This window comes from Ischnura elegans, chromosome 5 (genome assembly GCF_921293095.1).
Source record: "Ischnura elegans chromosome 5, ioIscEleg1.1, whole genome shotgun sequence".
In the NCBI taxonomy this organism is placed as follows: domain Eukaryota; kingdom Metazoa; phylum Arthropoda; class Insecta; order Odonata; family Coenagrionidae; genus Ischnura; species Ischnura elegans.
The window spans coordinates 78,906,005-78,932,721 of record NC_060250.1 but is presented as its reverse complement, the minus strand read 5'-3'; the positions used below and the strand labels follow the sequence as shown (position 1 = coordinate 78,932,721).

The 26,717-nt window shown below is 38.7% G+C and overlaps 1 protein-coding gene across 6 annotated transcripts in view; it reads left to right on the top strand.

Annotated features, from left to right (window-relative positions):
* Positions 1 to 5,482: 5,482 nt before the first annotated feature.
* Positions 5,483 to 26,717, top strand: part of LOC124159099 (transmembrane GTPase Marf) — a 43,516-nt gene continuing 22,281 nt past the window's right edge. Inside the window, exons 1-8 of one of the 6 annotated variants that reach the window (XM_046534645.1) lie at positions 5,483 to 5,705; positions 6,026 to 6,078; positions 7,177 to 7,401; positions 11,839 to 11,965; positions 16,863 to 17,025; positions 17,396 to 17,626; positions 20,742 to 20,849; positions 20,960 to 20,980. In XM_046534645.1, coding sequence (XP_046390601.1) covers positions 7,206 to 7,401; positions 11,839 to 11,965; positions 16,863 to 17,025; positions 17,396 to 17,626; positions 20,742 to 20,849; positions 20,960 to 20,980 — 846 coding nt within the window. In that variant the 5' untranslated portion in view covers positions 5,483 to 5,705; positions 6,026 to 6,078; positions 7,177 to 7,205. Of the gene's footprint in view, positions 5,766 to 5,789; positions 5,892 to 6,025; positions 6,079 to 6,553; positions 6,579 to 7,176; positions 7,402 to 11,838; positions 11,966 to 16,862; positions 17,026 to 17,395; positions 17,627 to 20,741; positions 20,850 to 20,959; positions 20,981 to 26,717 lie in introns of those variants that run through there. The other 5 variants (XM_046534642.1, XM_046534644.1, XM_046534643.1 and 2 more) reach the window with 5 other exon arrangements.

Sequence of the window (26,717 nt, the reverse complement as noted above, 5' to 3'; positions counted from 1 at the left end):
CCTTTTTTGACCCCTCCCAGCGAGGACTCCGCACTATCTCGGACTCCGAGAGTAGTTGTGCTCCCTCCTTTCAGGGTTTACGACCATACCTGCAGCATTGGTTCGCGGTCAACTTATGTATTGCTTATATGTATTTAGCAAATGGATAATTGTTGCTTGCACGTCAATTACAGACTTTCAATTGAATTCCTCATTTTTATCTGAGCATTGTAAAATTTTAAACGAAGTTCTAAGGCCATTATTAACGCATTTAATGCAGCAACAATTTCCATGTTGATGTTTATACATAACTCGAGATATAAGTTAATATTTGTCGTAGAATTTCGTTTAAAAATTGTAAACGCTGCTCAAAAGACAAATAATTGAATTCTAAGAGTATATATCTTGAGAAATGAACAAATATTTATTTCGAAAATTGACTGTATAAACAATTGAATGACCGCTGAGAGGGGTTACAAAAGACGAAGGGTCTGGGTACTTGCTCCAGGATTCCGAGGGTTAATTCTAAATTCCGAAGCGTTGGGTCCCGAGACAAAGATGTCGTAAACCCACGACCATCCTAAAAGGGAGGAGCTAGAAAACGTATATATACGGCTTTCGATGTCCTGGCCGGGAAAATCTCACACGTATATATGTATACGCCCGTTGTCTCCTGGGTCAGGAAACATCCACATGTACATATACATGTACAGTAGGGAAAAGGTTAAAATTGCCTATTTTCGGAAAGTTTCTTTCGCTTGATGATAAGGTATTAATAATCCTTATTTAAGCCAAGCGATACCTGCTAGCAGCCTGCATTGTAGCTGCGGTAGTGGCACTCATAGCCTCGCACCAAGGTGGCCTCACATGGCGGCGGCCAGAACAAGAATGAGTCACATGGGCTTTTCCCAGCATTCAAACTTAGCCGTCACGTTGTGCGCTTGAAAATTTTCACTTTTCATTTAATCGCGAAAAATAGATTTCTTCATTTAAAAATCTAAAAGCGTGAAATAACTACTCCAGGAGTAATAATTTTTCGATTTAGGCAACAAAAAAATAGGAAACCACCCTATTAAAGAGAGGCCATGTTAAAATTAGAAAAAATAATTAAAGTATTTTAAAGACATATGATTGCTTTGATACTGATACTTTATTTTTAAGGCTATCCCTGGGGAGATTCCCCTAATCCTCCCCCTTAATTATGCCACTAGTGTAATCAAATCTACTGTTCCCACACTTGCCACTGTATAGATTATTGAAAAGGTTAGGGAGTCCCATACTTCTCATGCAGGTATCAGATCAATTTTTTTTATTTATTTATATATTTCCATTACCCCATAAACAGCACATTTATGGCCTTTACAATGGGGAATTAACCATTAAAAATGAAGGACATTCACACACGCCTACTCCCTGGAGAACAGTAACTTACCCAGGTGGGACTCGAACCCGCGACCTTCGGTTTGGCAGGCGAGGACTTTACCACCCCACCACCGAGGCCGGCTGCAATAAAGGTTGTGTTTTAATTTTAGGATTGTGGCCTTCCCAGGTAGGTTTTGATTTTTTTTACTTATTTTCGAAGTGATTTTCAAAATATTGTTTTATCATCTCTCATAGCTTTTGCTGGGGTTTTTGTCATTTCGAAGGCTATATATCTGTGGCGGATACTGCACCTCACTGGTGCAGTATCCTAGCAAGGTGGCTGAGAGTGTTATTAAGTGGGGATAAGGATTAATCCTGCTTCCCCTCCAATTGGAAGAACATATCATTCCCATGTCTATCAAGGGATAATAAATTGGAAATGACTGAGTAGACCAGGGGTAGATTAAGGTCATTGTTTCAGAGGAGCTCATTATTTTCCATGACCTTTTGGTGGTGGTAGTAATTCTCGGTAATATTGCCTCTAAGGTCTGATAGGTGTATGCTGCCTAGAGTGTTGGCTTGCACTGTGCATAGGCACAAGCTACTTTGGGATATATATCAATTATTTTTCATCATTGTTTGTTAAGCTGGTATAATAAAAACTTCCATTGAAGAGCCACCATACAGACTGCTATGTTTTAATTTTTTCAGACATAAGGGTGGGGGCAGCCCCCGGCCCCCTTAATCTGTCACCGTAATGGAGTGAGGTCACTTGTAAGGGGCTTTCTCACATTTTTTGTACAAAATGTATATTTTAAAGCCAAGTGATTATTGGGTATTAATTTCTGCATAAAGCATTACTAAGATATGATGAGTATTTCACAACAAATTATCATACAGTCAACAATAAACTGTGAGGAGAAGGGATTAGAATTTTCCAGAAAGTAATAGAAAACCTTTAGTTTAGAAAACAAGTATTTTAAGTCTGATGGACACAGGCACTACCAAGTAGTTCCAAGGACGGGGAATTAGGGAAGCTGGAGGATCTCCCCTTGTTTTATAAGCATATTGGATAACATAGGTTAAGGCAACTCCTACCCATGTTATTCCTCGTGATGGTATTTTAGAATATTTGGTGCCCCACAAAAAGGTATGTATGTCCTATAGTACTGAAATGCAATTTTTTCACATGGTATGGTATTTAGGGGAGGCGAATGACACCTGAGGTCATTTGCGCCATGAGGGAAGGGTATGGAAGGAAGGGGGGAGAGAAACCCTGCATCGGCATAAGCCTGCTCTTAACGAAAGGTGCCAAGGGGACCACAGCTTAACATCCTATCCGATGGAAGGAGTGTTCCACTTGATATATATGCATATGTCCTCCACACAAAAATCAGCAGGGATCAGAGTCACTGGAAATTCTCTGCCACCGCCGGGATTTGAACCCGAGCCTGCTGGGTGGGAAGCCGACACACTAGCCACCACACCAACCAAATCCCCTTTTTCTAATGGTTCATGGGGAGCAGAAAGAATGGTGAGGTGTGGATTTGTAACCAGTTTCAGAGGTGAATGAACATGATAGTGAATGTTGTCCTGGATCACTTAAAGTGCAAGGTATTCTTTAAAATTTTCACATAAAAGTTCAGTATAGTGCAGAGGCTCGAAAATGGTGGTCTGCAAGATAAATGAATATGGTTAGGCATCTTAAGGGAGATGGTGCTATTATATTTAAAGGGTACCATGAGGAGGGGCTGGATCCTTGCTTGATTTTATATGCAACAGAGTGGTTAGTAAACTATGTCCATGGGTTGGGAGCGTCTGCTTTAGTGTAATGCTCAGACCTCAAACGCTAGTAGACAAAATTAGATTTAGCTCACTAAATGCGAAAATTTTCTGGTAGCTGAGTCTTATGGAATATTTAACTAATCTCCATATTAAATTCATTTAACCGAACCATAAATAATGTGATTAGTGACCTAAATAACACAGCCTCATGACATCGTAAGAGTGAACTCTGGTCCGCATTTCGTGATACTGACAATGAGTGCTACCAAAATACCGTAGGCTACGCAAAATACAATGGGGTCAACAACGGAGCGTTGGGTTGAGACAACGCCGTCTCGCATTACCAATATCATGGCAATACGTCTGAACATCGAGACGGCCTTAGTCGCCTAAGTTGAGACTCGGGAGCATGCAGGAGCATGGGCCATGCTCGGGAGACTCGAATGGATGGCGAGAAAAGTAGAATGTTGGAGATCAAGGTCACTGCGGGGATTGGAGGGGGGATGTGTGGACCAATCGACGCACAATTATTTAGGCCCGTCGTCACATTAAAATTGGCAAACAATAAATAAACGGTAATGAGTTTCCGAAACTCTACCATAGAGATTCAACTAATTCTACCTTTGACAACACGGAAGGTGGACAGCTTTTTATGAAATTTAGAATTCGTCAGCGTTGCACGGTACCATAAATATACGTAAGGTTTGCACAAAATTATAATCGAAAAATATTTTAATACACACAGTTAAATGAATGACCTCATGAAATTGAGGATAACCGCGCATAGCAACCACGACTCTAATCATTCCTATTTGCGTTGCATGACGTCCAGGTTACGTAATAATTACCAAAGACAAGGTAATTGAAGCCATGCAGATTTCGCTTCAATTGATGAAAAGGAATCAGCTCAAGGAAAAAAGCTGCAACCGGGACAACTAATGTGATTATTAGAACATCGCATTTCACAACAATACGCAACAATTTGGATAATTATGACGAAACTGCGGAAACCGCCAACAAAATATACTATCGATCGATCGATATCCTACTCTTGTTATCGATACCATCGATATATTAAGCCGTGTCCCAACTCGTTAGCCATTAGGCATCATGTATTTAGCCAGCCAGATTCTGGGCAGCCAACCACAAGGGAGCATGAATTGGGACATCCTTACGGAGGTGCTGCCATCTACTGGGCACTAGGCCAATGCAAAACAAGAGAAAATCGGAATGATTTGAACAAATGATGAACAAAACCCACCCTAAATTGTTAAAATGTGATTTTGAGTATTAGATGTCGGAGAAGAGTATTTAATCATAATTTTAGTATCTTAGACAACCTTTTTGTAATAGTAAAGTAGGGGTATACTTTCAAATTCGTACTTTTAGTTCCGTATGGTTTTGTTAAAGAGGTTTTAGCTAAGTTTGTGGCGAAATGTTAACGTATATCCCTTTTAATTGGTTTGTAATATTTAAATCGTCTCTCAACTAAGTACTTTTTTGAATTCCTTATATTTTAGCAATTTAATTTTTAGTTTTGTATTATTAGAACAGGTCTATTTAGTCTATTCAAACGGTTACCGTCTGATTTGGGATTTATTTTCAAAATTTATTTAAAGTATGGCTTACGTACATAAATCAGGTTTCGGTATCATCTTTTAATCACCATACATTTTAATTTTTGTTACTTATTCCGATTCTAATTTCGGGACTTTGTCCAATAACATATAATAATAATTGTTTATTCTTACGGGTGTTAACCTAATGTACAAAAAGTGTTAAATAAGAATTTAGACATAGTGTTACATAATTAAGAATATATTAGAAGCATATAAACATCAATAAGCATTATTTAACACGTTAGAAAAGTAAACGGTAGCAAAAGATAACATGTGATCGGTATAAAAAGTTATAAAATAACATATACATACACAAGAAGCACATAAACATTAATTAGCATTAAAATTAACGCCGCCTTCTCTTTAACTAATTTCTCCGTAATTCTTACACTTCCATTAACGCAATTTCATTATTATAAACAAAATAAAAATTAATAATTATTCGAACAAGTCTCAAAATATCAACACTACTTGCAAACAAGTACTATCCCTTTTTGACAGCCATGATGCCCTTTCTCCTGAAGACGCTTTGAATCATGGGAAAAGTGGGGCGAAGGATGCACTCCTCGATGCCTAAATCTGGCGGCCGCGTTAGCTGCCTAAATTCCCTCCCTTATGCTGGCTAACGAGTTGGGACATCCTTCCAAGATGGCGTCATGGCTAAATCCTGGAATTGGCATAGCCAAATGGCCAATTGGGACACGGCTTTACTCTCCTTCGTTATGAGAAAGTATGAGAAAAGTACCAACCCAAACCCTCACCTTAGAATTTAGTCTTGCCTACGAATGACTTCCAAGCACAAACAAGAATTGTTTGAAAGATAAAGCTCTGTGTTAGTGCTAACGATCATTTTTTTAAATAGCAAGCTGCAATTTTTTAAATATTTATGATTATAATCATCGCCATTCTGGGCCGCGTTCTCTATCAAGATATTCGGGTGCTGCGCAAAGCTCATAGTTGGTGCGTGATTGTGTGCAAGTCGTAATGCAATAAATTTTGTCTAATTTGGATTAATTTTGTGTAAGTGCATTGTATATATGTGTAGTTTGAAATATTTGCGGATATGGAGCAATAGATCCTAAACTTCTCAAGTACTACGTTGGAATTAGAGTCGGCGTTGGTGCATTAAACAAACTTACCTGTAATGTTGAGTAATAATGCATGGTTGCGCGATCTCTCATGTTATGAAAACTGAATTTGCGAATCATATTTATTCCTTGAGTTTTCAATGTAACTAAGATTTCCTCTTCATTTATTTCCTGGTAATGATTCCATTTTAGGTCCCTGGGGATGACATAAATTCTGTTTTCCAAGAATGCCCAGAAATGAACAGGTAGGTTTCTATTTCGCCATTTGTGGAATGCATGAAATATATGTTTCCTGAGGAAATTTGTGTTTCAAGATTTCCATGAGAACTAAGTTTCATGCATACATATATCCTTGCCTCATTCCATGTTGTGTATATGTGTAATGGATTCGGCTCCTTATGTGATAATTGCTTTAGATTTAACCAATGCATTTACGTTTCAATATAATTCATTAAAGGTTAATGAAAGATAACTAGTAATTAAACTTGAATTACGGTAAGGTAAACAAAGATCGACTAATTTACGTGAGGCTTACCTCGTGAGAGTGCGGTCCGCTTGAGGCTGTTGTGTGTTTTCATCGTGGTATCTTATGGTAACAGATGCAACCGACTTTTGTATCGGTATTCTATTGTATTTATTATTATGCCTGTTTTTGATCTTCATTGATTTCTTGATACCATTATTTTGGACTTGGATCTCGAAAGTTTTTACTTGATTGACTCAATATTGGAGGAGTTAAATACATGTAAAACATTGGTAGTTTTGAGCCGTTTTGCTTCATAATTTTATTTACGCTTCTTAATTTTTTTTAGACAGACCACTGTATTTAGAGTATATGTAGTATGTTGAAAGATAAACTGCTAGTCAGTATTACTGTTTGCAGTGTATTTTTTTGGCAAAAATATTACAATTTTATCGGCCAACTTATGTGTTCATGCAACTTTTCCAACATTTTACGTACTGGTTTCATAGTCATCTCAAAGAACAGTTGCCTATTTTCATTCTTATTATACCTCTAACATATCGGAGTTGCCCTTATTGAATTACTTACTCAATGGGAGCTATTCCATTTTTTAATATAAATATATGGGTTTAATGGTTCAAATGTATAAAAAAACTATAATAGACTCCTTTCCCATAAAACATTTCGTTACTCTTCCAAAAGATTGCTAATCCTTGATAAATGTGTAAATTTAAAAGTACTGTAGTGTTGTAGGTATGTAGTGAATGAAAATATTTTGTAATTTTTATGATTATTTTCCAATTTATGTATCTAAATGTGGTGTCGTATTTTTCCTTAGCAGTTTTATTATGTTTTGCAAGTTATTTTTAATTTTTTTCAGTTGCCTGCATGACCTAATGTGATATAGTTATGGCTGCCTATCTAAATCGCACTGTTTCCTTGATGGCTGGGGATGGTCCTGGCATCAGATCCACACTTGCACCTGGTGATGTCCGAAACCATGATACTTCTCCTCTTCAGATTTTTGTTCGAGCGAAGAAGAAAATAAATGACATCTTCGTGGAGATAGAGGACTATGTGAAGGACAGTGTGGAATACATGAACAGTGAGTTAGAAAAGCCCTTGCACCACATCAATAGATTTATGTAAACCTTTTCAAAAAAATTTTCTGATTGATATTATCCGAAGGGCCAATAGATTTATGGATAACATCTGATCTTGTATGCTAATGTCATATCTCTCATAAACTATTTTATGTAATTTTTATGTCATTCTTCGTTAAAACTTTCGCAGGTGCTCGTCATGTTGAATTAAAACTTTTGGGCTATGTCGCCGTGTCAGGTTTTGGGTGGCCCCAATGTTTCCCAACCGATGCTGGTCGCTTTCTCAAGGGAATCTGAAGAGGTGGGATTTAAAATTCATATATACAGGTATACGTGTCAGGTGGTGGGGTGGGGGGAGGGGAGTGAGAGGTTGGAGGAGTAGGTTGTTGATTATTTTTGCCGATTACGGGTTGCCAAGTACGGCTGATTTTAAGGCCAGTGTCTCTGTTGAAGTTGTTTTTCTCCTCTTTTGATATTTCTATTGCTCCTCTTACGAGTCTCTGTTTAAAGCCTTTCACTCTTGCAACAATTTTTGCTTCCTTAAGGTCGATTGTGTGGCCCAGCGCTGCGTGTTCGGCTACTGTGGACTTCGTTGACTGCCCCAGTCGAATTGCTCTCTCGTGCTCCTCTAGACGTGTTTTAACCGATCTGCCTGTTTCGCCGATGTAGTTCTTCCCACAGGTCTGGCAAGGAATTCGGTATACCCCTTTGACTTGTAGTGGAGTTCTATCCGTGATGGTTTTCAATAGATGTTTTATCTGTACGTGAGGCGAGAACATTGTCCTTATCTGGAATTTGCGTAGGATATTTTCTATTCTGTCAGTCGTCCCCTTAATGTATGGCAGGAAGGCTTTCTTCTGGTCGCTGAGGTCATTTACAGAGGAGTTCGCTGCTTCTGCGGTGTTGATTTTGATCTCGTTATTCCTTCTGATAACTTTATTAAATGTTCGAGAGATAACTCTGTCGTTGAATCCATTTGCCCGTAGAATGGCCTCTAGCTTCTTCCTCTCTTCGGCAAAGTTGTTCTGGTTGCTTATTTTGTAGGAGCGGTGAATTAACGTGTTGACCACTCCATTTATTTGCGCTGGATGATGGTGAGATAAGGCGTGCAAGTACCGATTTGTTGCTGTAGGTTTTCGATACACTGCATGCCCCAATGTTCCGTCCTTCTTTTTTTCCACGAGGACATCTAAGAATGGAAGTTTTCCACCTTCCTCCACCTCCATTGTAAACTTTATGTTGCTGTTGATCCCGTTCAAATAAGTAAAAAATTCCTGAAGCTTTTCTTTCCTGTGCGTCCAAATGATAAAAGTGTCGTCGATATATCTGACCCAAATCTTCGGCTTGTAGGGGGCGTTCTGAATGGCTGTATCTTCTATGTGCTCCATGAATATATTTGCAATTGCTGGGAAGAGAGGAGAACCCATCGCTGCTCCAGACATCTGTTGATAAAAATTATTCCTCCACCGGAAGAAAGTGCTCTTGAGGTAAATCTCAGTCATCTTGGCGATGTTTTCTCCGAACCTGTCTTTTATGATATTTTCTGCCTCGTCACAAGGAATATTTGTGAAGAGCGATGTTACGTCAAAGCTGACTAGGATGTCTTCTTCTTTGACCTTGACGCCACTAATGATCTGAAGAAAATGTTGTGAGTTTTTCACGAAAGATTTAGCATCTTCTACTGCGGGCTGTAAGATCGGTGCCAGGTATTTTGCTAGTTTATATGCTGGTGAGTCAATGGCACTGACTATGGGTCTAAGGGGCACTCCTTCCTTATGAATTTTTTATAATAAAAAATGATATATGAAAAATAATCGACAACCTACTCCTCCAACCTCTCACTCCCCTCCCCCCACCACCTGACACGTATTCCTATATATGTATATCAATTTTAAATCCCACCTCTTCAGATTCCCTTGAGAAAGCGACCAGAATCGGTCGGGAAACGTTGGGGCCACCCAAAATCTGACGCGGCGACATAGCCCAAAAGTTTTAATTCAACAATTTTTATGTTATTCATAAGAAATATGTTTGTAATCATAAAATTACTTTTTTTATTAGGTAATACTTATAAAAATCATGATTTTGGTTTTATTGGGTTGTTTTGCTCACAGTCATTTCATAGCTAACACATGTGATAAATATTTAGGTGAAATGTAATAGTGACAAATCATTACTTGTAAAGCAATATATACCTACCGTACTCGAGCAAATCAAAGATGATTTTTTCCCTCTGAGCTCTTGCAGAGGGCTTACTATCTACAAAAGAGGTCTTACTATCAGATGCAAAATCCTCGACTTCAAATTTGCAATGCATAATCTATTTTGGGTTGCATAATCGAAGTAATGGGTAGGTACCAAAGTGTGCCGCCAGATAACTTTGCAGCAAAGTCTGATGTTGAAAATTGTAGCACCATAATTTAAAAACTTTATTTTAAGTTAAAAAAATGACATTTTTTGACAGGAGGCAAAGATTTGGCTGGCACCAATCAGATGTAAGGTGCACTCCTTAATATATGTTCACAAATTTGCCTCCGTTACCCTGGGTTTGGGTAAGAAAATTATCTATTATATTTGCCTCCATGGTTCCTGTTGTGGCTTGATAGTGTTTTCATAAGTATGATTTCAAAAACTTAATTCCATAACTTCCATTGACCATGAGTTTGATATTGGCATGCCATAGTTATTCTTGGCAACCAAAGATTTCAGAAAAGTTCATGCATCTTATTCTCATGGTGTTCTTTAGGCTAGGAACTTGCATTAATTGCTAGGAAATTGCAGAATAATTTTTTTACTTAAAAGGATCCCAATGATTAAAATGCATACACTTCAAATTATTGTAAGGATTCCCTTGAAATCTGGTTGATAATAAACAAGAAAGACATCTTAATTGATCTTTGAAAACAGCAGAACAACAAATAATTGTCTGCTAAGCCGCAGTTTATACCTTGACGGTGATGTTCAGGTTGCCTTATTAGTCATTCAAGTACATGCTATCCAATGTGGGCATAGCCCTCTTCAAAACTTAATTATTAAAGCATGCTATGATTTCGGCCACCCTATTACTTATTTTCTGGACATTTTGGGCAAAACAGAGGAACTATAATCAGAGGTAAGCAGTAATTATTTTTCAAAATTAATTTTTATCCCTAGCAGAGTTCCAAAAGAAAATAGGGGTTGTCCTCAAATCATGCTTGACTTTGATTCATACAGATACGGTAGTACAACACATTGTTAGTATGAAGTCATGGAAAAAATGCTAGTTCCCTATTCATGAACTGTGTATCATTCAGGAGGGTATCTTAGAGGTATTGACTGTGTTTAATGACTTGGAAAATTTTCTTCTAGGAAACTGGCTGTTGAAAGTACAAAAATACATTGATCCTTACTTGTATACCTTTTGCCTTTGCATGATCAATATGTCTTAGACTTCCTTTGACCTACAGGGTGGATTAACGAGAGCAAATCTACAAAATAATTTACTGCATTCGCTTAAATCTGAGTTGAGCTTGATTCTAAGAATGGCACTTCTCAAGCTAATGCAGGGAAGAACATTTATTCTGAACAATAGGGTAGTTTGCTTCTCCTAATATATGTATATACAATCTATAATCGTGGCTTTTCCCAATATTGATGCATTAGGAATGATGCCTGGAAATTATTTGAATGCATAAATTTCGGTTTAATTCAAAATCAATGGTCAAATATGAAAATAGAATTGAATTATCATTTGAGAAAGCTCACAATGTCTGTACTGCGGTACATAGGATAACCCAGGTAGCTGTTTTACATTGCTTGGCATAGTTGAGTTCATCACTTGTGCTTACAGTAGCAACTCAGTGAAACGACATCCTCAGTACCCAAAGAAATCTTCTTTATCTCAAATTAGCATCTTACTGAGGTGGAGAAATTAATGTCCATGAAACCTATTGTCAAAACCTTTTCAAGAGTCAGGTGGTGGTGTCAATATGTCAGAACGCCGCTCCGGCATTGGTTAACAAAAGACTTAATAGTCGAATGACATTTTTATCAATTTTGTTGCCTCAAAATTTCTAATTTATGCAAAAGACTTTGCAGTCGAATAACATTTTTATCAATTTTGTCGCCTCATAATTTCTAATTTATGCATTCGTAACCAAAGTAAAAAAATGTTGTTATAAAATTTAAATAATAAATTGTGATTATAAAAACAGACTAATATGTCACTTCTTAAAAAGTTAAGGAAAGTGCATTCTGATACTGCTAATTTTGCCATGATGTCACTGGAGTCAGGTTGGTTTTTTGGCGAAGTACTTTCAATCAAGAAACTTATGGATAAATGCTGAAAGAAGGGGGAAGTTTTTACAACAATTCATATCCTTACGTAATTTACCGACTCACCTTCATTTTGGTAATTATGAAAAATATGTTATGGTAAAAAATCCAATTCTATTCCACAGATGCCAGTCAAGAAATGGAAATCATACCTCCTGAGGAGGCGAAAGAGGTTGAAAGTTATGTACAAAAAGTTAAAGGTATTAGGGATGTGTTGACTCGTGACCATATGAAGGTGGCATTTTTTGGAAGGTAAGTAAAAATACTGAGTAGACTTCCTCATTTTTTGTAAGAGGGAGAGTAGTTTTTGATTGGAGTCTTTAATTTTGTTGCTGTAAAATCAGTGATTTAAATTCTGTGATTACATTGAAACTTATGTGATAAATGTTGTACCTTAATGCATTAGAATTGAGGTACCTAAATTTAATCATATTTCTGTTGACACATTTTCAAAATTCAGAAGATATGATCAATTTTATAAGATAAACATTTGACAACTTAACTTGTTTCTTAACATGTACATATTTGCATTGTACCTTTTCAAAATGCAGGATAATAATTTCCAAAATCCAATCAAGAAGTAATGAAACAAGGCAATATGTTATCCTTCCAAATTTCTGTACCAGCAGTCGATTGCTGCAACATTGTATTTTGGCAAATATATACTCACACACAACTTTGCCATAAGGTTTCTTGCCCAATACAGTCTTTGGCTCAAGGATAGTGAAAATCAAGATTAAACGATTGACAGTTTCACATAATTTGTTTAAATACAGTGGAACTTGGTTAGTACGTTTCTGAAGGGACCACGAAAAATGAACGTACTAACCAGGAAAACGTACTAACGAGGAAAGTAAATAATAGCAGTCGGGGTTATTGCAATCAGTGAAAAAGTCGTCATAATTACAATTACTATCAGTAGTTCTCATAGGATCGCCTTCCTGAACTCTTTTCACATTTAAAATCAAGAAAATGAGCGCTACCATGAAAAACAATACCATGTGAATAAAAATCGCAATTTTTCATGGACATCCCGGAGAGGATTTCATGATTACGGCGTCTATCTCCCGTGATTTATCCTATATCTATTTACAGAACGAGGACGAGTGAAGACAAGTCATTTTTCTTTCTCACAGCGTACTCGGAGAATATAACAACAACCCGGAGTAAGTCAACTGGTTTTTTAAACATCATAAAAATTAGGCAAAATTATATTGACTTTCAAATTACGGCAACAGCCGTAGAAATTCGCTTCTGGAATGATACCATTTCTATTGTAAAATCGATCGATATATCAAATGATGACACGCAAGATTATTAGATTACGACGTAATTACAAGAAAATTTTATATTAAACAGTTGAAATTTACTTTCAAAATTTGTCTAATGTCATCTGCTTTCGTTCCGAGATCAAGTATTTTTAAGCTAAGCTTCGCGTGGAGATCCAGAGGATCGTCTGCTCCCGCAACAGTAGTCAAGTAAATACGCACGACGTCGAGTTTATGGAGCAGTACTGTTTTAGATAATGTGGGAATTGTCTAATACCGTTAAGACTCATTTCTTCATCATGATAACTCGTGCAATAGCAACAATTGCCCACTCATGAACTTTGTGCGCAGCAGTGGGCACCCCCAAGCTCCAAAAGGCAACAGAAGGTGAGGAGCTCGGGGTGGGGAAAATTGGGGCTTCTTATTGGCTGTAGTTTTTCATAGTCAGACATTCCCAAAAAATGGCCACATTTTATTTTTCATCACGTCACAAGAATTTAGAAATGCATTTGGATAAATTACGGTAGAAGAAAGAGATGTGGAATGAATGGAAGAATGTTAATGGCTAATAATAATAAATTAAATCACGAATTCAGACGTTTGCGACCCTTAAGAAGACACTAGAGAACGAATTGCGGGTTGCATCACGGCAAGCAATTGAGCGTACTAACCAGGAAAGCGCAATTTTTTCAAACGTACTAACCAAATTCTTTTACCTGTATTTTGTTCGGATGGTACCGGGACCGAGGGAAATCGCCGTACTAAGGAGGAAAACGTACTAAGGAGGAACGTACTAACCAAGTTCCACTGTACTTAGTATTTTCTGCAGTGGTGTAACTATGGGGGAGGGGGATGAGGGGATAGATCCCCCCTTAAGCTTCAGAGAAAAAAAAATTAACTAACCACTGTCTAGTTTTGACTTATATTAACTGCATCTCCTAAAAGTTAAATTGTTTGTGCCAAAATGGTGTAAAATGTATATCCAGAAATGTTTTATTTTTAATTTCCCAGAACCTCCATTTCCAGAGGAGGGGGTGGGGTCTCTCTCCATAGCCCCTCCATTCCCCCCCTAAGCATATTCCAAGTTACGCCATTGATTTTCTGTAATATTTAGACTTAAAGTGGTATGGTTCCAAATTGTATTTTGCCTAAATAGGTAGAGAACTGACATCTGGCTTAAGTTGCTCTTTTGTCAAAGACTAATGGTGAATAACTGATTCTCTCTACTTACTATTAAAAAAAAATCATTTAAATATTAGTTTACATGATTTTCTCCTGCTATGTAACTATTTATCTTTGACCTACCAAAATCTTAAAGAGAGTGGTACATTTGTATCAGTTGTTTATTGTTATAAAAATTTAGTCAGGTAAGTAATATAGTAATTTACTGCAAGTAGAGATGCAGGAATAGTATCCGTGAGTACTCGAGTAATAGAAAGTATTTGAGATCTCGAATAATATGCTCACAGTGCAATCTGGAATACCTCTAATACTTTGAATTTCGTGTCATACACTGTCGCACGCACGTCGTTGGTAGTTGATTCAGAAAAATGTAGGGGACAAAAACGTAGACATTTAGTGCATGCAGCACCGTTTTAGGCAAGTTGACAAACTACATCAAATTCGCAGAGTGGTGAAAAGATAGGTATTGTTCAACGTGGGGAGCCAAAAATGATCAGAGGAAAAACTCTGAAAATCCCCTGATTCCCCCACAAAACTCCTCAAAAAAATTAAAAATGGCTGGAAAAATTTCGAAATTTGGGGTACCTTCTGTTATGCATTGACCTACTGCTCCCGAACTGTTCCACTTATCGGAAAGATCATCACGCTTTTGAAGACTGCAAGGATGTGGGCTTCCTCTGACGTCAGTTTTGTTTCTTTATGCCAAACGAGGTGTCAAAGTTGCCGCAATGGCGCGTCAAATTTGATAAAGGATCAAAATTTTCATTAAAATAATAGTAAAAAATGGCATATGCGCAAGTCCCTGGCTGAATGTATCAATACACCAACATTCAAAAAATTATTTTCATCACTTCTCATTCTATGCTCATCCAGAATGAACCCACAAGATGGAACTCCCTATTTCAAGTGATGAGGCGTCTCCCGGAACAGAAGCAAGCCATAACGTTAGCTGCCCCTAACCTGAGTTTAATGTAGACTTAACTCCACCACAGGGCGGTGCTATCAAGCAATTGATTGATATTCTGGATGTTTTCGAAAGAGCAACATTTCTTGCTAGTGGAAGTGCTGTCACAGTTTCTTAAGTCATCCCCCTTGTGAATAGCATTATTAATTTCCTAGAAACCATGAAGAAATTTTCGTCATAGTCATCTACAAGGTTTGGTCAATGATTTGCTGTTTTCCAGTAAAAGTTGGTGTGAATTTCTGGAAAAAGAACAATTATTCACTTTTGCTACAATTCTTGATGTGCGATTCAAAGTCTGTGATTTCCAAGATTCAAACGAAGGTGAGATGATAAAAAATCAGTAGGCTTTGGAGATGACAAGTTTGTCTAAACAAAGTCACCCAACAAAAACAGATACCTTAGGAAAAGTGAAACCGAAAATAGCTTATGTAAAGCAACAAAAATCAATGTGGGGAATTTATTCAAAATAAAAAAGTTTATTTTAAAAATTTATTTGATATATACCTTTTTATTTATATATTCATCAAGTGAAGTAGAAGAAAAAGCGTATGTTTAATATGCTTAGCGCAATTCTAGTATTCAAGGTACATATTCGAATATTGGAGCAATGATTTAAATATTCGAGTTCGAGAAATCTGCTATTCGACCCATCTCTAACTGCAAGCAAGCTGGTTTCTCTTTGCCCACAGTGAGAATAAGTTTACAAAATTTGAATTGTTCCACCATTTACAACGGGCTGTGGAAAGATTCAGTACAAACTTCGTAGCAGAACTGGGGAGGAAAGGGTCTCTAGGTTATTTATACGACAGGACGTGCCTTGGTTTCTTAAATTGTTTTACTTCAACTGCTATCACATTTGCTGCTTCTGTAACCAAAGAATTCAGCAGTAAGTCCTCAAAATGACAGTATTCTCTTTTTGGAGAGAGCCCTACTAGCTACAGTGCAACCTTGGTAATAAAAGATCTCATGGTGCTCAAATACAAACTCGCTATGGCAAATTGTCGCTATACCGGAGGTGGAGCTAATAATAGCCAATAAACCTATTGTCAACTCTTATATAGGAACAGGATTGATGTGAGGATGGAGATATTTGTATCTAAGAAACTCAAGCATAAATCTAGAAGGAAGGCGGTAATAAAATTATCTTCAATGAAAGCTTATTATGTAGGTCGGTATGGCATATATGTATTGCTTTCTCAATATTTAAGATAACTATTTTTTAGCCCAACACTTATTGAGTGTAAAAATAGAAAGTATGTGCGAGTTAGATGTTAGTTTTACTCATCAAGGTTTATTATATTTTTCATTAGGATATACCTGTAGCTTTTAATCTGAGGTTGTTAGCTTTCAATTTTTTTCACCTAATGACATTTTAGTTGGAAGAAGTAAAATATTCTGGCTTCAGGTGACCTTTTGATTGAGCAGGAATATTGATAAGTTGTCAGGGAATAGTTAGGTTATATAGACTCTGGTGTCTGTAGCCACACTGGTATGTATAAGAATGTCATTTATTTGAGTATCGTAACCATAAGATTTCTCAATAAAGCTGCAGCTCTAAATTCAAAATTCCTGGTAATTCATGACATTATTATCGCACCAAACTTGAAAACCAGAAATGTTTAGCTTAATATTGGGTGATTAGGGTGTTGTAGAGCTTATGTATGTATGGTAGAGTGTTGTAGAGAGTTCCTGAAATGCACATACATTTACATTTGTGTTTTATATTTTTTTATAGGACAAGTAATGGTAAAAGCACGGTTATCAATTCAATGTTAAGGGAAAAAATATTACCCAGTGGAATTGGTCACACAACAAACTGTTTTCTACAAGTTGAAGGTTCTGAAAATGGGGAATCCTACTTGATGACAGAAGACTCATCAGAAAAACAAAATGTCAAGGTATGTCGAACTTATTTTCTGCTTGGATTGTCATAAGAGTAAGAGTCAAAGATTCAAGTGTTCTATCCCACTTTTTACTTCAAATCTAGGAGTATAACTATGCTTTTATTGGTGAAGGCAGTGCTCTGTATTGAAAATGGGGGGTCACTGATGTGACTGAAGCCTTTTCCATTTAAATTGTATTTGCTCTGTTTCTTTAATTGGGTTTTCTTGATGATTCTGAAAAAGTTCGTTGCGGAAGTATCCATGTTTTGACTCTAAGGCTCTCTTGATTTTGGCTTTTTCTAAAATTAAGAAATATTTGGTTAAATTTTAACAATTATATGTTGATTACAGTATTATTATTAATATATTATCTTTTACCCTACAGTCTGTTGGTCAACTGGCACACGCATTATGTAAGGAGAAACTTAATGAAAGCCAGCTAGTAAGAATATTCTGGCCAAAAGAAAAGTGCCTTTTACTTCGAGATGATGTGGTGTTCGTAGACTCTCCAGGTATTGATGTGTCACCCAACCTGGATGAATGGATCGATCGGCACTGTTTAGATGCTGATGTTTTTGTGCTAGTTGCCAATGCAGAGTCCACCCTCATGGTCACTGTGAGTTATCTTTATTACTTGTGATCTTATTGCATTTTAGTTTATCTTAAGTAAGACCAGAAATTATTGTAAAAACATAGTTTGTTATCTCTATTTTGAATGGTAAATATGATGTGTGTGGATGGGTTGGTTGGCTTTTTGGTTTCAGTGGTTCTTTGGGTTGGAATTAGATTTGATACCATAAATAACTGGCACTGAAAAAATGGCAAGAAAACTTGTTTCAACCCAGTTCACTTGTTGAAAGTTAAGGGATAGAAAAAGTATGTGGTGATAGATCACAAAAAATATGAAATGCATAGAGTTTTAGAAATGGGACTGGGAACTTTTACCACAAACCATTACGGAATTAAATGGCTAAAATACTTGTTAAAACCCTTTTTACTTTTAAAAAGTTAACTGCTTACAAAATAAACTCTGAAATGGCATGTATATTTTTGTAACTGGGACCAGGAAGTTATAAGTAAATGGTACGAAAACTAGTGATGGGAATACCTGTTTGAACCCTGTTTATTCGCTGAAAGAAATGGGCTTGCAAAAAATCATGAAAAGACATACATGAGACTACGAGCGAAGCAGCAAGGGAAGAACAAGTCTGATCTTGCATGTGACGTTGCCTTCAAAGCGAAGGGGCGAAGGCACAGCAATGTGATATGGTCCTGTTTGGACTATGTTGAATATTAGTAGCCTTGTTGTGACTATAAATCTTTGGGTCAATACATTGGAGCTTAAAAACTTAAATGCTGTCAGATATGCGTCGCAATAGGTCTCATTCTCTTTTGAACTTGCGTGTCATACAATCACACAATTGCTGAAAGCTATTGAGATATCTTCGAGCTCAGAAGGTTAATCACCTAGAATTTGGCCTCCAGAAATTGGGCCTGGGAGAATTGAAGCTGGTAGACCAAGAAAGCTCAGTTGGTGAGATGGGGTAGGCATGAAGCTCGTTTCCATTGTTCCTGTTCCTGTTTCCATAACTTGATATATTCCTTTGAGGCAAGTGATATATGGTCTGTGGGGTCTTGGAACAGAAAAAAAAACACTAGAGGCATTGGCTGATGGAGGGCTGAGTGTGGTTCCGTGAAATCTACGATGTGGTTATTATCCTACGATGCTGAGATTCCCCCGATTGTTGTTCAATCTCTTGGGAAGGTTCATACTATGTGCCTGTCATGTTTTGCCTTAAAATTTTCCACGGCTGCAATTCCATTGCAATACTCTCACGAGAACTTTTAAACAAAATTGTTCGTGAGTAGGACAAGCATCGTAGAGCAATGGCGTATGCGAAGAGAGGATCAGAACTCTTTCTAAGAGGACGAAAGCAATGATTTAAAATTTCAGATTCAATTTCTTCGACGAATTTGGATCCGGAGTTTTAGGTGAAGGGCATTATCTGTGGATATTTGGATCTGAGGTATCCGATCTGACCATTGCTAGTAAGCATCATAACGATTAGACTTCAATGAATTACTACATATGTGTTCATACTACTTCAGTGAATAACTACATATCTCCGAGTGCCGTACACATCGTGTAAATTTAGGTGAAAAAATGCTGCGTAAATTTTTAGTATTGAAAGAGGAAATTTTGATAACTGTTGAAAGTCCCGGCATACATCTGCAACACTGTGCGATAGGATTAAAAAAATGCAGCAAATTTTTTTTCTTTTGCTTCAATGCTCAAAATAGGGGCGCGTCTCTTTATGTGTTCGGCTCTTACACGTGCTTATATGGTAGAATGGTGATTTCAGCTTTCATAAAGTGATTAAGAATTTTACTCTAAAGGGAAGAAAAGCAACAATTTCACAGTATGTTGCCTGTTGCTTTCCGATTGGTCACGTATCGGAATTGGTGTTACCTGCTACAGTTGCCACTGCTTCCTAGTTTACTGTGTGGTAGTATCTATGGGTGCCAGTAGACGTAGCGGGAATTCTTTTCCTCTCATTTCCATACATCGAGGACCGCCATGACTGTGCTCCATGAACTTAGCACTGCATCATATAGTAGTTCCCCCTCAAACAACTCATAAGCCATGCAACTGCGTGCCATATTATGGGACAATTTAGTTAAGCTAGGAAAATATAGGTAGTTGTCATCTAATACAAATACAATGGCTGATAGGCAAGCTTCTTTCGTAGAAATAATATATTTTAACATCATACTATGTAAAGATAGCATGTAAACCTGTTTGAGCATTGATTGAATATGTTCATCGTGAACAACCAATGTCTGAACAATTTGTGAATTATGATTCATATGTTTTTAAGAAGAATTTATTTAATTTTAAGAAATGCTGTCAGGTTCATTGAAATTCATTATGTAAGCTACAAAATCATGTTATATTTGATGAAAAATTTTAGCTTCTCAGTATTGAATTTCACAGTTGCAAATCACTACTTTTTGGATTCTTTGAATTTCTTTTCATCCAATCCATTGTATCATAAATGAAAGAGATCTTGCAAGTTCTACTGAAAAACTTTGTTGGATATACTTGAACATGATGTTAAAACATTCAAACATGTTGTGTAGTTAAAAAAAGTTTTAGGTTGAAATTTTTTGGATCTCTTTTATTTATGATAGATTGGTTCCACCATATGTCAGCAGGCGCAACTATTTTATCTTATTATTTCTTTTTTTTATTTGTACATATTTTATTTTTTTTTGTCATCTTGTGTAAGGTACACCCCCCTCAAAATGGGCCATTTGCACCCATCCTTTCAAGTGAAGAAAATTATTCTGGTATTTGGTTTAGTTATAAGAAGCCAAATTTAATACCAAGTTTATATGTAAAATGGTAAGATGTAGTTATAATTTTCTCTTAAGCTAAATGAAATATTAAATTGTATTCTATTAAAAAAAAAGTTGTTTTGACGTGTATCCATTGAGAAATATACTGACTGGATCATTGCCTTGTCAGCTAACATTTATGCACAATTACGCATCACTGATAAAGAGTAATATTAAAAATTGATAATAGCCCATTTTTAACCAATATATTGACATTAAGCATTGACTGACTTCAATTCTATGCAGAATAGAAGCAAGTTATATCAATTACTATGATAGATGTTGAAATTTTGCCTTACCACTTAAATAGCTGTAACGGTTTTTTGTTTCAGGAGAAAAATTTTTTCCACAAAGTTTCATTACGACTGTCGAAGCCGAATATTTTCATTTTGAATAACCGATGGGATGCATCAGCATCAGAACCTGAGTATCTGGACCAAGTAAGTATCAATTAAATCATTTAAAATTAATAGTATACTACTGTACATTTAGTCGTGTAACCTTTGTTTGCATCGTGACTAATCATGGTTTTTCAATTTACCTATTTAAGCAGCGTAATGAACAAAGTGAGGTAAGGTTAACCCAATTAATTTCCTGCACTCTCAAACATTATTGGCAATTCTTTTTTTTTTTCTAAGCAGCTGGTGTGGAATGAGCTTGCATGGCATGGAAAATTTTATATTCTTAAAAGTTCATAGGGCAGAGGCAGAGGTATTTTCTGTTGTCAGAGTTTCTTGCTGTAAAGAGGATCATTCATTTCTCAATATCTATTATCGAAAGCACTTCATGGTTTTCATCCGTTATATGCTTTTTGTACTTGTTTGAACCAAAGTTAGTACAGAGGAAGTGTTACAGTTGTTAGTGATATCCTTTTTCAAGAAATACTTCATGCATACAACAATTCCATCTCTCATTATGAAAAGAATGACATAGCATGTGTTAAAGGATGGTCGGAGCTTTTCTCTATGCTAATTTACCCTTTCGAGACGGTGGAGTTTTCGTCTTAAGCCTGAATCACAAGATCACAATTTTTTTTCGTCGCGAAAGTGATCACTATCGCGATCACTGCACAAAATGATCGTCGCCGGAAATTGTTTTTCGGGATCACGATGAGGATTCCCATCGCTATTTTTCATCACTCGTTCCGTCGCTTTTTCCGTCGCGAAAACCGTCACTAAAACCACATATCAGCCAATCTGAACGCATGACCGTATGGTGTCATTGCAGCGCAGCGTTTGACAATTGTGGGAATGACATAAATAAACAACACGCTGTATATTTTCTTGATGTGGGTCCTATGACAACGAGCTGTGCTATTGGAAATGATGCTAAAAGCGACGGCGGGAGTGACCGTGTGATTCAGTAAAATGATGGCTAGAGCGATTGCTTTTCGCGATGGGAAAAGTGATCTCGATAGTGATCACTTTCGCGACGAAAAAAAATGATCGTGTGATTCAGGCTTTAGCATGACTGCTGTACTGAGCCTCAAGAGACTCTCCTTTCCCCTAGTATGGAACATTTTTGCGAGACATCCATTAAGAAGGGTGTCACAGATAATCAAAAGCTCTCAGCTTGAACCTTTTTCGACCTCTTCCAGCGGGGACTTCGAGAGTAGTTGTGCTCCCTCCTTTCTGGGTTTGTGACCCTAGCTGTGGCATTGGTTTTCGGTCAACTTATGGGTTTCTTATATGTATTTGGCAAATGGATAATTGTTGCTTGCACGTAAATTGCAGACTTTGAATTGAATTCCTTTTTTTTTTAGCATTGTCTAATTTTAAACGAAGGTCTAATGTCAATATTAACGCATTTAATGCAGCAACAATTTCCATGTTGATGTTTATACAGAACTTGAGGTACAAGTTAATATTTATCATTGAATTTCGTTTAAAACTTGTAATTGCTACTCAAATGTTAAAGAATTACATTCTTAGTTTATATTTCTTGAGAAAAGAAGAAGTATTTATTTCGAAACCTGACTGGATAAACAATTGTAGGACTGCAGTCCCTTACCGCTGAGTGGGGTAATATAAGACGAGGGGTCCGGGTACCTTCTCACATATTTCAAGGGTAAAGCTGAAACCCGCAGAGTTGGGTCGCGAAACAGAGCTATCTTACACCCCCGACCGTCATAAAAGGGGGAGAGCTGGGAAACGTATATATACGGCTGATGCGTAGTTTTCCGCGGCGTTGTCTAGATGATGTCTCCATGTTCCTGGGCTTCACCGCGTGGATTTTTCTTTATGACGACAGTTTCTCCGGTATTCCAACCGGCGTCTTCAGGTCGATGTCGGGATTCCTGGACCTAAATATTTTGATTAATTTTCATACCTGTATACCCTTATATATTAGTAACTCTTAGGTATGCAAAAATTGTAAGTTGCCGGGCGCTGTCGTCCTCGTCATCCGCAGAAGGATAAGGAAAGTCGCGCAGAAAGAAAGGAGAAGTCACATGTCGGGGAGAATCACACTTTATTCTGCTTTGGTTTCCTTACAACCGTCGACTGCCTCGAACTGCCCCGCGAGTTGCCGTCTCCCTCTTGTCAGCGTTTTTCGTTGTTTCCCAGGTGCGTTGCAGGCTCACGTTCTTAAGAAAAGATCTCTTACCTTACGTGGCCATGTGAGCGCTTCCTGTCTGTGTTGAGAGGTAGGGGAATCGTGAGAGCGAAAGGAAAAGGTTTATCGCTGAGCTGGTCTGGGAATAGGAAATGAGGTAAGGAAGACGGCAGTCGCCCCATACATTCACTCTCCCCCAAAAATTTAAAAAATTTACAGATCTGGAAATTTTTTAAACACAATCACACAATCAGGTCAGAATAACGTTCTTAAACATAACAACGAAAACCACATCACGAGCAATCGAAGGAAAGAAAAACAAATGAAACCAACACAAGCAATTTCGTCCCCTTCCGTTATCACGGACACATCGCACCATTTCTAGTCCTAACCAATATTTTACAACAACTATTACACTTTCAAAATCACACACAAAACAGAGAACACAATTACACTAAGAACTATAACCACATTATTTTCTACCGTGATCGATGGTTACCCTAGCTCGACCTTAAAAGGATTCAATTCATTAGCACTACTACCCATATAAATCTAACAAAAAATTATTGACTACAATGCAAACCTCTCCTACCTCGGAGAGCACCTACCCATTATTATCAGTATCTAAGCAATATTATCTTCACCATCGCTTGCCCCATCATCTCTCTCCTCATTAACCACTACGCGTACGTTCCTAGCATCGATAGTCCTCGTACGAGTGGATTTCTCGCCCAACCCATGGCATTTTCCCTTAATGCAAGTAAGTTTACTATATAGTATCCCCAAAACTACTATTAAAAGTACCCCTAGGCCAACAGGGATCGAGATGTGATAGATATTTCCCGTTGATGACTTCCTTTGCACTCGCTCTATCAATTCGCTCAAGCCAACAGTCAGTGACCCCTTCGCGACTTCCGTGTCAATCTCCCTCTTGAGCAAGCTCAAGCTGTTCATATCCATTTTTATCAAGGTTTCCCTTTCCTTCCCAAACATTTCAATTTGAGGGGAAACAAACTCGATCAGGCTTTGCGACACTTCAGATCTCCCCTGCCAGGCTGCTATGATTTTGAAATTCTCACCCGTTATATCACAATGGCTCACGTTAGCCAGTAAACCACTTCCCTCCAATTTCAGCAACCTGGGCCTGGCTTCTCCTACTCCCTCATGACACAAAAAGGTGGCGGAGAGTGTAGAAGGAGCAGTAAACACCCAGCCCCGTTCAACCTTGCGGAAGAAAGGCATTACCAGGCGCATTTCTTCCCGGATACACATTTTAGTCCCCCTATCCATGAATAAATCATACTCACAGCTTATCCCCGATCCACTCAACAGAACGAAATCACCCGGGCATGTATATATAGGTCCTTCTCGACATTTTTGGAGCTCATCCACCCCCGCGATAGCAAAATAAGCTCTGTCTTTCGAGATAAGCAGATATTCCCCCACTCTCCACTGACCGTAGACGTCTAATCCTGGGTATTTAATAGAGAAAGTGTGGACTCGATACAACTCCAGAATACCGCCGTCTCCAACCACCGGAATCTTTATTATAACCCTCAACGTCTCACCCACCACTACGACCGTCACCCGTGCGATCTCATAATATACATATAGCGTCTCATGCTCACATGCGGACAACATTCTCAATGGGGGCCGTAAACTATCTCTGATTCGTCTGAGACACTCTAAATATTTATTTGGTGTGATTAAGATGCTACTAAGTCTATTATAAACACTACTCTCCAATGCAATTCTCAGCCCGGTCAAGTCAATCCTAGCATTGACTAAGGCGTGACCCACCTGCCTCAGAGCATCTTCGGTCATCACCATCTCCCGTAGTTCCCTATAGTTGGCCTCCGACTGATTAAACCTCAATTGCGACTTGTTCCTGTAATCAATATACTCGTCAACCAAACTCCTTAAGAAGCGCGTGTTATTTGCCACTCGTCCTTCCATTCCTTTCAGAACCAACAATTGAGCACCTATAGCTGCATGAGCATCTCCCCCCTCCCTCTCAAGCTTCTCAATTCTCCCATTTAGCTGTCTCAAATCCTCTGCATCAGCTGTTCCGAGAACCATTTTTAGAAGGGATCCTCCTGCATCAATCCAGCCTCTTCTTACTCTCTTTTTTTTCACCAAATCCACTAGGGTCTCTAATTCCTCTTTCACCCTTGAATACTCCACTTCCATCCTATTTAGAGCAATTTTGTATCCCCTTCCCATGGATACCCCTCGAGTTAATTCGGCTTTTTTCCTCAATTCTGCAAACGCGTCAACTAATTTAACATACTCCTTCTGTACCTCTCCCAAATCAAAATTGATAACCAACGCCCACGTTTTATCAGTTATCACCACGTCTTGCGCCCGCTCAAACACCACTCCACTCCCTATTGGAATCACATCTTGCCCATCTACAGAATCCACAAATATAAACAAAACACACATCACCAAAATTTTACACTGTATAGCTGCTCCTTTCCCCATCATGACGGAGGGGGATTCCTCTTGCGCAGGAAGTAACGGGGGGAAGGGGGGGTATCGGGAGGGGGTGGCGGTCCGGGTGGGGAGTGAGATGGGGGATGGGATGAACGTGCCCTCGAGCGGAGAAGATAAGGGGACCTCTGAGGAAGGGGCGTGCTCCAAGCGTCTTCTTCACTCCCAACAGCGGCACGGCCTTGCTCGTTATCAGCAAGGTCGGCAGCCTCCCCTCCACTCTCCCTCTCCTCGCAGATGGGCGTATCTTGCAGGGGACGCTCTCCGCTAAGGCAAGGCGACGAGCTGTCTAGCCCTTCCGATAAGGAAGGAGATCTCCTACAATCCTCTCCCTCGTCCTCAGCTCCGATGAAATTCCCGGAAGGCGAAGAGAAATTCCAAGAAGGAGATCCCTTCTCAGCTCCCTCAAAGACGGGAATCACCGTCTGCTTTTTTGGCCTCCCTCGTCGCCTCTCACTGGCAGCGCCTGCAACTGCGGGAGAAGGAAGACCAAGATGGCGGGGATGGGGATGGACCGCTTTTAATGTCGACAGCGGGCATTATCACTACACTAGGATGCCGTTCGGATTGCGGAATGCACCTGCCACATTCCAAAGGATGATGGACGGCCTCCTACGGGGCTTGAAGCCGGTACAATGCCTCGTGTATTTGGACGATGTGATCATCTTTGGTGCAACGATAGAGGAGCATGCCGTACGGCTGCGTGCCGTACTCGACAGATTAAGGAACGCCGGGCTCACGCTTAAGTTTGAGAAATGTAAGTTTTCGGAGGAAAAGGTGAACTATTTAGGTCACGTGATTTCAAAGCGAGGGATGTGTCCCACCTTGCCACAAGCGTAACATTGATCCCTTCGCGGCAGTCTGCATTCTCGTGCAAAATGTCCAGGCTGGAGACAATTGAAACATTTCCTCTCGTTTGGCGCCCGAAAAATCTTCGGGGGGATTGGCGGCGCCCGAGATGCCACCTTCGCTTCGATCGCCTCAGCCCGCAAGGCGCTTCTGACAGCGTCGTCGAGGGTCTTCGGCGCATCATGGCGGCATCTGCGCTCAACCTCACCGGAGAGTCCATTCAGGAACGCGTCCAACGCCCTCTGCTCGGCTTCAAATAGGGTGGCCTCAAAAAACTCCTGGGGTCGATTTCTCTCATAAGTGTTCGCGTTAGCATTCCTTATCCGATCAGCGAAAGCCTCTATATCCTCCATTGGGCCCCGCTTCATCTGAGAGACAAGCTCCCGATAGAACCGAGCGTCGTGTTTCCGCTT